Genomic DNA, 14,540 nt, shown 5'->3' with positions numbered 1-14,540 from the left:
TTGTTAATGAAGGATCTGTTTGTGTAACCGCTAAATGTCAAAATGATGAGTCAACAAAGAAGCCACTGCTCTTTGATGGTCCGGAATGATGCCAAAGCTTGCTAAAAAAAACATCCACTGCAGATGCTTTAGATTTCTCAGAAAATATAGATATGCGAACCATAAGAATAGGGAAACAAATGTTTTAAAGTGGACTTTTTTGAGGAAAATGGGGCGGAAATAAAAAAAGGCTACAGAATCGAGTCTCTCTGTCAGTGAAAACGAAAACTTCCAAACTTTCAAGTGAACTGCGGACAGCAGGTTTGGAAGGGTTAAAATCAGTGTGAGTGCCCAGCTGGATTAGAGAGAGAGAGTGGGCAGAGCCTGGCATGGTGCCAGGCCCCGGCGTTCACAGCCAGCTCTGCCCCGCCCCACCAGCCCTGCCCCGCCACGGGCAGCCTTCAACCATGCCACACAAGAACATGGGGCTCCTCCAAATCCTCCCCTCGTAACCAGAGCGCACGGACGCGGGCAGAGAAGAAGTGACAGACAGACAGGAAGTTGGACAGAGACACACAATTCGACTATGACGGGGACAGATACAAGAGTGAGCTGGCTCTCCTGAAGCGTCGATCATACACTGCTACTGTGCTGACGCTCGGAGAGCCGGACTGAAAAAGAAAGAGGAAATGCTGCGCTGGTGTGTCTGCTACGGTACAGATGAAGTTGGCCGTTTTACGGCGGCGTCTGGGAAACTCTGAGTGGAGTAATTTCTCTGCTGGATTTTCTTTTAGCACCTGTCATGACTACAGTGGGTGGTAGTTGGTGTTGGCTGCTTCGACACACAGAGAAACACTGTATGTGTGTGTGTGTGTGTGTGTGTGTGTGTGTGTGTGTGAACTTTTAGCTGTCTACACATACATGCATGTGTAGTAGACGAGCACACACAGGGACAAACAAACAAACAAACAAACAAACAAACACACACAAACAAACAAACACAACACACACACACACACACACACACACACAGAAACACACATACTCGATCAGACAGTGAAGAAGCCTCACCACAGGCGCCTACAGTGTCCTCCCCCATTATCCCGATGCACCTCCACAAAACAGACGCTCAAGCAAACACATACAGGCATAAACACACACACAAACATATATAGACACATTACTACTGGATGTCTGCCATGTCTGCCCACTTCAATAAATACACTGAGACCAAGGGGACCCGTGGAAACACACAGTCCTTATTATAGAGGCTGCGTTTAATTCAAACCTTGCTCTCACTGAGTCAAACTTATATGACACACATGCACACAGACAGACTGACAAGATGATAAAGGCTGATTTATAAGCAAAGATGGGTTATGTTTAGATAATGGGTATGTGGGATGGTGGTAACGAGGAAGTCAAGTCACACAGGAGACTTGACTCACTGGGAGGTCTGTGTGTGTGTGTGTGTGTGTGTGTGTGTGTGTGTGTGTGTGTGTGTGTGTGTGTGTGTGTGTGTGTGTGTGTGTGTGTGTGTGTGTGTGTGTGTGTGTTTGTGTGTTGCTAAATAGACACATGTGCATTGAAAAGCTGAAGCCAGATGATGATTTGACATGAAGAAAACAGGGAGGAGAAGAGTTCTTTACCTTGTTCCACATTTTCTACAGTACCATACTGAGCTAGAAGGCCATCCAAAACCTGAGGGAGAAATGAGAGCATGGGTTAGAGACACGACTACAGCCGCTTAAAACACGTGGATACACACACAAACGTCTGGTGCTCCTGGTGCTCATGTAGGCCGGTGCTCAATTAAAAATGTAGCAAGTGGAAGTAAACAGAACTTCAGAAAGTAATTTAAAATCCCTTTTACATTTGTAATGACTAATAATAATATGTTTTCACAGTTGATTGCTTGTGATAGGATGTCTCTACAGCTGTTTCCTAGCAACCAATTTACACAAACTTGGATTTTACTAGCTGAGACATTCTATAATAAGTTTAAATCTCGCTACTAAGACATGGTAAATGTTTTTTAAAAGTACAATCTATAACCCAAATGTTAAATTCAAGATGAGAAATTGCTATAAACTCAAAGTGAAAATGTTTTAATACTGGTGCTGTTAAAGGTTGTTTACATTAGTAATGCAACAATTGCTATGATATTTCAGTTTTATTCCAAATATTGATCTATAATAAAGTCCACACAGATTATATTATATTTTTTATATATATAGGTAAAACCGTTAATCTTTCAATGTCTGCCTGGATATAGTATCTGAAATATAGTAGCATTTAATTTACTACTGCACGTACATATATCTGACAACATTTTATATCTCTCAAACAAAGTCCATTAATGTTGATATTTTAAAATTCCTTAGTTCTGAGTATTTTTGTGAGTTATCTCGGAGCATGTAGATAAATCTGATATATATATAGTCGCAACCCTGAGAAATGGGAGAATCGTCAGACATGACGACAGAGACACTCGCAGAGAAGAAAAAAAACTACTTGGACTCCAACGTAGTTGCAGATGTTGACGCACAGACACAGTGTCATTCACAAAGTAACAAACACTGACGAAGATATACACACACACATGCACCCAAATACTCAAGTCTAAAGAGAACACAGAATAAAAGCTGGTGACTCATGGTTGGGAGACTGGTTTATGTGCTACCTGGTGCTTCACTGGGCATCACACACGCACACGCACAGTCACACAGACACACAGACACAGACAAACAACTGACCTCCCACTGTAGATGAGGGGGAATGTTCCGGATCTGGATCTTCCGACTCCTGCAGAGATGAGAGACACAGACGGAGTGGATTTAACAGACCTGAACCACACATTCACCCACTTGAGAGTTACAGTCATCTGTTGTGTTAGGTACAGAAAAGCCTACTCCTTTACAGTGAAGACATTCAACAGATGAGAGGCAAAGACGTTTCAGTGACAAGGGCAGAAATGCAGAGTCAGAGCTGTGCACTATCTATCAGTCGGTGTCATCTTTACTTTGTAAAACACTTACAGCTCATTAGAAAGTATCAGGAATCAAAAGACTGTCGTAGAGCTGCTGAAGGATGTGTAGGCGTGCAGGTGAAGATGTTTATTAGATTGCGGATAGTGACTGTCAGTAACACCCTCCTACAAACGAATTCTTATTACTCTCACTACAAGATGTTAAAGTGACACACTTGACGTGAACAAGCAGATTTTAGAAAAAAATGGCTGTAATTAAGACAACAAGAATGCTTAAGCATAATGTAAAAAAAATTAAAACTATTTCTAGAGATGTTTTTTTTAAAAACAGCAATTTCTATAATTTATTGGCCAAATTCATAATTTAACAATTGAAAAACATACATTATCATATTTTTATATTGCATTATAATCTATATATGACGTTTTGTCTTTACTTTACTGAAAGCAAACAATGACCACTTAGAGTAACCAATAAGTACATTTTAACAGTGATTATAATGCATTGCAAAATGATAACTATGGGAATTATAAAAATACTACAATCATTGTAAAAAAAAGTCAGCTAGTAACAAGCATTTATGAAGTATTATAATAAGTTATTTATTTATAATGTGTTAGGATCATTGTTTAAAGCATTATGAATGTTTATAAGGTTGTATAACTATAAGTATACATGATATAAGCAGATCATAATTTATTATTATTATTTCTAATGAATTATAGACATGTAAGTCGTATGAAGTGTTACTATACAATTCACAGATGGATTAAAAGTGAAGGTGGGATGGACTTAGAAAACCAGTGCTGGAATTTGACATGATAAATATCAACTGAAGATGAAGTCACAGTTGATTATTGTGTTTTTAGGAATGGGAACAAAATATATTAACCTATATCAACAAATTAACAAGATTTTCATTTATTTTTTTTATAAATAAAAACATATTAACATTAATTTCCATGTTTCCTTACTTTTCTTTTGCCTGTCAAATTTGTGAATTTGATTTGTGATTAACAACAAAGATGATCAAACCCTTAGTTGTCGAGATGAAGAGTATTAGAACGAGGTTCGTTTAACCACATCTTTTAGTTCTTTATCAAAACACGTCAGTCAGAGAAGGCAGAAATATGGACGTACAAATGCGAAAGCGTCCCTCTCTGGCCGGTCATTTTAGGATCGGGAGCTTCCACACAGGCTTCCACTCTCTCACTAGTGAGCGTGTCAGCTCAGACAGCACAGCCACACAAACCGCCCGCTGACCACAGGCTGTTAACAACTACATTAACGTGAGGGAGTCCAGCTCCGCAATGAGAGCTTCTGATTTAAAAAGCAGAGAGGCTGGCAGAGAAAAAGCCACACTGCTGAGCAACCATATCCCCCAAATATCATAATTTAAGGACAATTAGGAGGCATTACAGGAGCGAGACTGGAGATGGAGTTCAGAAATAAAGTGTGTGTGTGAGGAGGAAAGGTAATAAAAACAATAGAGAGAAAGATGGATCTAAGTACAGCAGGATTCTCCACCACAAAAACATATAGTTCATTCCTGCATCTTTGCTCTGTATTGAGTGCATGTGCTCACACACTAACACACATTTCTACATCTAGATTCTACATCTTTCTCTCAATACATGTCTGGGCACAAAAAGACTGCAGGTCAGAATTTCCTGTCAGCAGTGAAGAGAGGAAGAGAGGCCCGATCCGGCATCTGGACATGAATGAATGACTCTTTTCTGATTGTGCTACTCAATGAAAAAAAGAGAAATGAAGAGAAACACAGAGTCACACGGATTTAGGACAGCCCTCTCCTCTTCTCTCCTCTCCTAAACTAACCATCTAAACTATTGTTAAAACATCAAGAAACAGACTGCTATTATTGATTAAAAGGTAAGCAATCACAAAAAAGTCAGAAAATGTTCAATTTCACATGAATGGTGTAATAATAATAATGCATAATCTATCTCACGGGCTAAAAGGTTAATGCTGCCATGAATAAAATAATATGAGTTATATCTGGTATTTCCTTCTACAGCAGACACAAAAGTCCACAAAACAAAATACTATTCACAGTGTGTACCATGGCCTGCGAGCTTTCTGTCACTGATGGTGGTTTAAAGCGAGTGGCTCGATGAAAGATCTCTCTTGGCCACCGGTATCCAAACAAGGGTAAACCGCTAAAAATCAGCCCGTACCACACAAAAAACATCACCTCTTTTTTAGCGTAGTAAACAACCTCCTGCTGTCCAAAAGCAGCCAATAGCTGAAAAGCATTTGGCCAACTCCAGATCTCAAAACTGACACAAATTCTGGCATCCCCAAGCCCTACGAGGAAACTAAAAGATCCTTTCATTCAGCATCCTCTGCTTAAATAGCCCCATGGATCCTGAGGGGCTCTAGCTCTCTATTGTGTTTTAAGCTAATTGATTTGCCAATGGATGTAATGTTAGACTATAGATGCTGAACTCTGCAGCATCTATAAGCATCTATATGCAGCAACTGTGGTCTTTTTTTTATCATAATATTGTTTCATCTATGTTTCTACTATCTATCACCAAGACCTCTGTGTCTTTAGTTTCTTCTCCGTAGCTTGAACATGTATAAAGGCCCTTTGCTTGTCTATCATCGTGAAATATGCAGGGCTATTTCCCTGAATGGACATCCCTTGGAAAAAGTGACAGTGTCTATTGACAGTTCTTCCAAGGTCTAATTTTCAGCATGCCTGTGGCCGCTGGCTAACCATAAGATCACTGCTTTCTGTCAGTGTCTGTCTCCAGGGCAGGGAGAGGCCCATGATACATGCCACCCTTCAACATGTACTATTGTTTGTCTGCAGTGTTTAGGTCTAGTTACAGACATCAACTGTGCTCAGGTTATCTGTGTTGCTTTATGATCTGGGAATAACCCTCATTATATGAAGCAGTAGGCTTCTGTTAATATCTGTTTGTTTGCATTCAAGGTGAACCCAGCGCCCTTTCAGCTCCTCCTTTCACACAGTCCAAATTGAGCTGCAGTAGAAGATTGAAGTCAATGGTTACTTAATGTTTGTTGAATGTGACCAAGCTGTCTGCTGTTGGTTTGGAGCAGCCTGCCAAGAAAAAATTTGGGCCTTTAAATATGTGAGGGTGGCCCAGTTCATTTGAAAAGCTAATATTTACTGCACCCACCTGCATGAGGTAAGAAACCGTGTATGCGAACACGCGTGCGTACTAATACACACACATGCGTACTATTATACACACATGCATGCGGAAAATTAATTTTAACCTCTGAGAGGGCTGACGTACAGAGGGGTGAGAAAGAGGGTATTCATCCCTCGCCAGAATTTTGCAGCGTTACTAAAAATGAACATCTGATCATCAGAAGGGCATAACTATTTTACTGAACTTTTGTTTCTCTGCAGTGTTTTACTTTTGCTTTTTGATGAACATTAAACATATTTAGCCAAAGTGGCTCTGCCGGGAAGCATAGTGGTGCAGTGGTAAGTCCTGTTGCCTCAGAGAAAGAACGCCAAGGACTGGGAATCGAACACTTAAGTGGAGTGAATGTCCCGTGTTTGCGTGCGTTTCTATGGTTGTTCCTGTAAGAATTGTTGTTTTTCTTGGTCTTACCACAAAGTAAAATTATATTTACGGGTTTGAATTGTTGGTCGGATAAAATAAAACGTTTGACGACGTCGCTTTGGGCTCTAGGATATTGTGACGCCTTCTTTTTTTCACTGTGCTATAATGTTTTATTCAAACAATTAATCAAGTGAATTAACAGCTGATTAACCAGTAAGTCAAATTATTGCTATAGTTGAAGCCTTATAGTAAGGAACAATGACCTTTCCAAATTCATATGACCTGATAGAATAAGCAACTTCAAGAGTTTTGAATCATTTCCACATCATCTACAACTGGAGTCCATCGTACATGAGTCACAGTGCTGCATGTGGACAGAAATGATTGAATAAAGAGTACGTGTCTGTCTCTGAAACCAAACAATCTTTGGTGGAGGCAAAGGCAAAGTGATGGGATGAGACGTCAACAGCTAAGGACAGTCTGGGAAAAATTCCACCACAAATGAAAGACATAAAACATAACACAATCTAAAATGATGGCCGCATTTACAAAATAGTGCAGGGTTTTGGGAGATATGATCTATTAAATGTACAAACTACCACAAATGAAAAGTTGTTATAACGTGGCCTCAAGTAAGTGCAGAATTCTTATTAAATATAGTACTAAAATAAAGTACTGTACCATATATAAATGTATGTAGTTACTTTATACTTCAACTTAAGCCGTGTGATGAAACCATTTGCTGAAAAAAGACCAAGAGTTAAAAGCTATGAAAGGATAGTAAATTAATGTTTTGTGCTTACATTATTGTTACACAGACGGTTCCAAACTATCACAATTTTTAATTAGAATTAGAATTAGAATGATACTAGATATACTAGAGGGCTTTTCAAAATAAAGTGTGCAGCATTTAAGGGGATCTATTGGCAGGAACTGGATATATGTGAATAAGAAGCGTCTGAAAAGTGAAGCCATTGAAAAAGTGCCTTGACCTTGCTTATTATTTATCACATTTTTCTTTCTGTGATGGTGAAAGGGAAAAAATCTTGCACTCAGTCATTATGAACAGTACAAACTACTTTTAAATCTGTCATAAACTCAGTAAACTTTGGTCTTAAAAAGCTTCCTAAAAATCTAAGTAACTCACATCATCAGGAACTGTAACACAAAAAAGGTCAGAGCACTTTTTCTGATACCTTTGAGAGTTTTTGTTCCTTTTTTTCCTTATTTTAACAGCAACTCACAGAAGTGAATGATTTAACATTGCCTTCTCTGCTCAAGAATTCGGTCTAATGAGGCTGTTAAAAGCCTTGTTTACCTTTCCCTCCCTGCTCTTTGCGGATGCCCATGCTGTCTGAGATCGGCTCATAGGGTACGCTGTCCCGAACCCAGCGGGAAAGCTCTATCTCTGGGCAAATAAAAAGGTATCCTAAATAGCCTTTCAGTCCACCGACCTTGTCCGGAGCACACTTTCTCACAAACACTCAAGCACACACCGTCATCTCCGATAGAAAACCTCACACCTAATTGTTTCTACATGGAAAATTTACCTGACCAATAATGTTTTTTTCTCCATTTAACTGCAATTTTCCTTTCTCCTGTGTGCATTTAGCTGTCAACGCTCTCACCGACTGACTGCAAAGGTCTCAGATTAAAGCCTGCCTCGCCTTTGTTTCACACCAGCCACATATTTGCTGCCTAATGCTTAACGAGATAATTCATTCCTTGTGATAGAATGGTGAGCAATATCACCAAAGCTTTTCGCTTAAGCCACGCTTGATGACAGACACAGGAAGTCTTGTAACAGTCCAATTAAAGACCCCATATCGCACGCGAGATAATTGATGACTTTCAGACTGAAAGACGATCTGGCGTTCCTCACAGACATACATGTGAAGATAAAATAGGAAATGAAATCCTCTGCGGTCATAAATCACACTGGAGGCATGCGATTATGCACCTATTACATGATCATATTACAAATCCTGTGATATGCACTGTCCAAGCCACACTAATGTGTCTGAATCTTTTATGTGTAGTGTTCCAACGATTCAGTGCTGAGTGCAGTATAATGTGATCGGCTGCATTTACAGCAGCTACATGTGCGTGTATGTGAGCTCTCACATCATCAGTACTGTAAAGACTGTAAAGCTCATAGCTGACAATTACGTCAGCACTGTTCTTATTGCTTTATGTCTTACTGTAACCAGCACAGATAAAAAAAAAAGTCTAATTTATACCCAGTGTAGAAGTGAAACAGCACTATCTTATATGGGTCAGTTTGAGTGGTTTGGTAAAATAGTCTGGTGGTCCAACCACAGACTCGTCTAATCTGAATTAACCCAATTTCTGGCTTTGAACCGTAAGCTCTTAAGCGCCTAAATGCCCTGAAATCTCAAGGGAGGAAGCAACAAGTCAACAATATTCAGAAGACCCTACTGTCTGGAAGATGTCCCTCTGCTCCTCTTTTCAAACTCCGGCAGTGCTTTCACCGTGTCCCCATTAAGACAGAGCTAAGGCCATTTCTGTGCGGTGTTCCTATAAGCACTTCTTCAAGGCCCGTCCGATTGTTGTGGAGCAGAGTTAACAGGATTTGTATGAGAGAAGTGTCCGTGCATTGTTATTGTCCTTCAGCCACGAAGATGTGTTGCTATTTGTCCTCCAGAAGGACAAACAAACCCTGAAGCGATTCCTCAGCTCACATGTTACCTTAGGCTGTATGTAGAGGTGTATTAAGTTTATTGTACATACTGTACCCTGAAGAGTCTGTTTAGAAGTCTACACTTTCTTTTACACATCTTGAGTGAGAGAAGTGTAGTTGGTCTGGTGTAGACGCATACCGGACAAGCCCCTATATCAATATATACACATATATAAACATATATTTATCATTGTATCATAGATAATGTTATATTTTACTTCTACTTTAGGTGTGCTGTTTGGTACTGTTAGAAGGACCATTATGACAGAGTTCAATTTGTTCACTTCAGATTAATTGGGAAAGTAATGCGATTACAATAATTAACTATTAATAACTTTGGTTTCAATAGAGCTTTTCTTTCAAGGACAGTGCTTCAAAGTGCTTCTTGAGGAGTTGGCGGTGGAAGCAGGAACCTTCTGATTAGATGACTCTTCCTTCTGAGCCATGCCACCCCATACAGATGGTTCATTAACTATGTTTTAAATAATGTACTCTCAAAGAAGATCAGGACTGAAATAAAATTTGAATGTTCATTCTTGACCTTGGAAACAGTAGTTGGCAAAGCAATGTCAGCTGTAAAGACCCAACATTTAAATCAACTTAAGTAAAAGGTCGGCCGATGATGAAGGCACCAACCATGGCGCAACCCTTAACCATGTTCATCATTATAATTGTCTTACTTAAAATAGACACAATGGGAAATGATTATTAGGCCTAAACAGAAAGAAAAAGAGAGGCAACAAACTATTTTGAGACCAGTGAAGGCAGAAAACCAGGAAGAGCAATTTCATTAATTATTAATTATTTAATTGTTCTCTGTCCACATCATTCTGAAAACATAAAACAACAAATGTCGGTTTTGCTAGTTTGAAACTCCATTCAGTTGTAGGTCCAGCTGGAGAGACTGAGGGGAAATGACACAAAGTTGAAGGTTTCATAAAAACCTAAAAGATTTGGGGCTTTTGAGAAAACATAGGTGGCTGGAACTCCAGACAATAAACGCTCCTGAAAGCTAAAGAGACTGCTGTTAATTATTTGATTGTTCATCACAACAAGCGACACCTTTCATAAAGATGTATTTACTTGTTCCACTGTTGAATGTAAAAATACTGATATATGTAGCAGCTTTAACTAAAGGAATTAATGATCTCCCTAAGTGCTATAACAAAACATATCACATCATATTGCCTGTATTTGAGGGTGAATGAGAATATTCAGACAGGAATTTGCTTATTTATCCTTAAAAGAGCAGTGTGTAAGATTTAGTGGCCTCCAGGTGACATAAAGAAGGTAAAGGCCCTTTCTAGTGACAGTGTTTGGTTTGTCCGTTCTGGGCTACTGTAGAAACACGGCAGTTCAACACGGCAGCAGTCTAAGGACCCGCTCTGTATCTAGATATACTCGACTCATTCTAAGGCAACGGACACACAAAGATTGTTAGTTTCATGTGATTATACATGAATGAAAACTTAGTGGTGAATATTATATTCCATTTCTGCTAATAAATCCCCCTTGATCCTTCACACTGCTATTGTAGAGATACCCTTGAGACAAAAAATAGGCAGACCTTGGTTCATCTTAAAAATATATAACTGTACATATGTTTTCAAAGTAATAATAATTGTCACTGGTGACAGTTTTCTAACATTCATCCTAATTAAATCATTTCATTCCTCCAGGCATTCATTAGCATTCATCAAGGATCTTTCCCTCCCATCATCTTACTAAGAAAACAGCCATTGTATCTGCTCCTTTTCATTGTTCCCTAACCACACATTTTTCTCACTGATACTGCAAGAATGAACAAAGCTGCCGCTCCACGTTGCCGCTAACCATCTCATCTCAGCGTGTGTAGCACTCAGGTGCCTGCTTCTGTTTTTCCCTTCCAGCCCTCAGCGGGTGAGATCTCATCAGAATTCAGCGGGCTTACCTGCCTGCCTGTTTCTCTTCACACATTGGTTTTCTCCGTGGCACCGAGGCAGGAAGGCAGCACATGCAGGCCGAGAGTCAGGCAGGTAGGAACATGCAGCTCTAATGGAAGCCACAGCCTTCCTGTTGACGCCTGTCTGCTCCTCGCTGTCAACACTCGCTTGTCTGCTTAACAGGAAGATGTAAATAAGGAGGGACTGCACGCTGTTGCTGCATCCATCAAGTGTGAAACAAAGATCATTGACGAGGTCTATGACGAGGGATATTTCAAGTAGATTCATATTTTGTATCAGGGAACAATGTCACATGATGGAGATAATCACAAGTGACTCAATAGATTTTCAATGACCCAGGTGAAGAAAGATGATCACGTTCAAGATCCACCAGCATGAGAGACTGTTTTACTCTGATTCAGACAGTCTTCGCTCATTATCAACTGTCAAAAAAAGCATTTATAGAGGCTGATTTTCACTACACATCATCTCAAAGATAAGCAGATAATGTAATAAAGTATAGTAAAGTAGTAAAATATATATAACTTATATTCCCTTGTAGTGTCCAAAGCTATTTGCATACTGCTGCTGCAGATATCCACTTCTCAGGTGTAATCACTACAAATATATTTCCAGTCAGTCCTAAAATGCCAGGGGGGCCCACTTCGCTGACACAAAGCAAACGTTCTCCTGTCACGCCTACTAAGCCTGTGAAATGAGTATTTCAAAATGTTCCATTTGCCTATCAATGCGTCAAAATGCATTTCTATGTAAATTAAAATAGTTTGCTCCAACACAGCGACTGAAGCTCCTCAGTATGGCTCTGAAGATATTTTAAATAAAATCTGGACCTTTACATTCGGTGCAAAATGGATTTTTGTCCCATGTTTATCTAAATACATGTTTTGCTGAACATCCTTCCAGCAAACATACGACTACACAGGCAGGAAACAGTCAATTGATCTGCAATCAGTAGCTCATAAATGGTAATGTGTTTTTCTGATACTACTACCTGGACCATAAAACATTACTGATTACAAGAGGAAAATATATTATGAAGAAAGATCTGAACGGGGAGCTTCCATCCCACATATTTATTTAAATATACAGCATGTTGATCCTTGTCGGATCTTAATCCAGTTCAAATATTTAAAAGTTCCCTTCAGACATGTTTAAGGTACATAAAAATAATCTGTGTCTGATATGTTTTTTTCCACAAAACTTCAATTAGTTATCTCTACTTTACATCTATTTTAAGTTTGAGTTTGTTTGTTGTCTTGCTGAATTTGTACTGTTATTTATAATTGAATGGCTACGTGCCATGTGTCAATGTGTTTGACCTTGAAAAAGCTAAATAAAATATTTAAAAAAATCTAATTCTTTCTCACTCAGTGAAAAATCCAGAAACTTTGAATATGCAAACATTATTTGTTTCAAAGTTGAAGTACTGCACACAAAAGTCCATTCTCAGCGTTCAGTGTTTTTTTTTTTAGTTTCATATAAGTAGTGTAATATATATAAATATGTTTGTATGTAACTCACATTTAAGGTGTGAAAACTGCACAAAAAGCATTCTCTACAATAAACCAAGTGAAGAAACGATAAGCAAAATACATATTTGAGTGGAAAGGGACTTTAAAAATGTTTACACACACACACACACACACACACACACACACACACACACACACACACACACACATATATACACACCAACAACCAACCTTCCAACAGTCCTCAAAAGACACATCTAAACATATGCTAATAAATGTGATGGACAGGAAAGATTATGTGCATTCCTGTTTCAGAAGTAATTTCTGCTAACCATGCACAATATAGCAAACATTCAATGAGCTGCAATTACAGCATTTAGTTCAATTTACTGATGCTGAAACCACTTCCCTTGCCACTGAGCCGCAAGCGTCAGACTAAATAAATAAATGAACAGGCAGAAAGATGATTCAAGAGGACTTGCAGAGTCATGTGCCATGCTGCTCTGTCCTGTCCTGCGCACATCAAACGCTCGCCTGCTCCTCCACACTGCTACTTCACTAACTGAGGACTCCTCTGGGTCCCCCGTCACAAAGTACGTAGTCAGCACTGTCACTGACAGGCACGCAGCAAACCCACAGGGACACAGCTGACACGCAACCACACACATCTCGCACACAATCACACAAACACACACACTAATGTATAGCTAACTGGTGTGCCTACTCTTTGCTACCTGCACACACTGATGTATTTTCTGTGTCTCTCTCACACACCTCAGTGCTAAGAGCTTCTGACAGGTGGATACCAGCTCATGCTGCAGTGTGGGTCCGCTGTTAGCTGCTCCTCATGGCTGCTGCTGTTGCTTTATGTTGAGTTGTGCAGCCTGCTCCTTAGGTCTCATCCTTTAATCTGCCGACCATGAGGTATTATACTGTAGCTGGGAGGATGAGCCCGCCTGCCATATAGATGTAGATCCCAGCAGGGTTAGAAAGGATCAATACCGAATGCACACCACTCAACATTACGAAAAGCCCTCAAACTGTTTCCCCGCCTGCTTCCCTCCCTGCCTGTTCCATGCTACTCTACAGTCTGTCTCTCACCGTTCCCCTCTCCGCCCGTCTCTCTACTCCCTCCAGCTCCCTCTGGAGAGCGAGCTCTACTTGTAACACACACACACACACACACACACACACACACACACACACACACACACACACACACACACACACACACACACACACACACACACACACACACACACACACACACACACACACACTCATGAAGGCACTTCCTCTACTCTTTCTCCTCCCCCCTGTCGGCGGGGAACTTTTGTACAGAATGAGTGAAAACACGTGAAGCAACTAGCAGGAGGTGCCTGAAGATACATCCTCTGAGAATCAGAAACACTGGCGAGGCTGGTCAATAAGCAGCATTTTTCAAAACACCCCTGCCAGTCACAGCTGCTGTCACTGAGGAGTCCTCGCTCTCCAAACAGCGGAAGAACAGAGCTTTTGGAAGCAGCGAAACGCACACTGTGTTTATGTGGGGGAGTTTAATTAAAGCCGTGTGATTGCTTCTGATCATTTAAATTCATTTTAAAGAATCTGATAAAAAAAACACTGTTGGTTTATTTTATTGGATCATATTGTAAATTCTCATATTGAGTGTGTTACAGTTGTTTTAGCCTGTTTATATTTGTAATATTTTAAATGTACACTTATTTGTTTCTCAAACAGACTTTTGCTTGTTTAGATAAAGAAAACATGAAATTAATATTTAAACTGTATTTATTTAAAATTAATTTAAATGCAACAAGTGTTAGTATAGAAGAGCTGAAACAAATCAATTAATTGAATTATTGATAATCAGCTAATCCTTTTTCAAGCAA

At 39.6% G+C, this 14,540-nt stretch overlaps 1 protein-coding gene across 2 annotated transcripts in view; it reads right to left on the bottom strand.

Annotated features, from left to right (window-relative positions):
• The window catches only part of igf2bp2a (insulin-like growth factor 2 mRNA binding protein 2a), a 46,462-nt gene that overhangs the window by 16,929 nt on the left and 14,993 nt on the right, over window positions 1–14,540 (bottom strand). For both annotated transcript variants that reach the window (XM_054614821.1, XM_054614822.1), the window contains exons 3-4: window positions 2,736–2,784; window positions 1,629–1,680 (exon numbers count right to left, since the gene is read on the bottom strand). In XM_054614821.1, the coding sequence (XP_054470796.1) occupies window positions 1,629–1,680; window positions 2,736–2,784 (101 nt within the window). The remainder of the gene's footprint in view (window positions 1–1,628; window positions 1,681–2,735; window positions 2,785–14,540) is intronic.

The sequence above is a fragment of the Anoplopoma fimbria genome, chromosome 16 (genome assembly GCF_027596085.1).
Source record: "Anoplopoma fimbria isolate UVic2021 breed Golden Eagle Sablefish chromosome 16, Afim_UVic_2022, whole genome shotgun sequence".
Taxonomy (NCBI): domain Eukaryota; kingdom Metazoa; phylum Chordata; class Actinopteri; order Perciformes; family Anoplopomatidae; genus Anoplopoma; species Anoplopoma fimbria.
The sequence above is the reverse complement of the archived record's forward strand: the minus strand, read 5'-3'. Positions and strand labels throughout refer to the sequence as shown.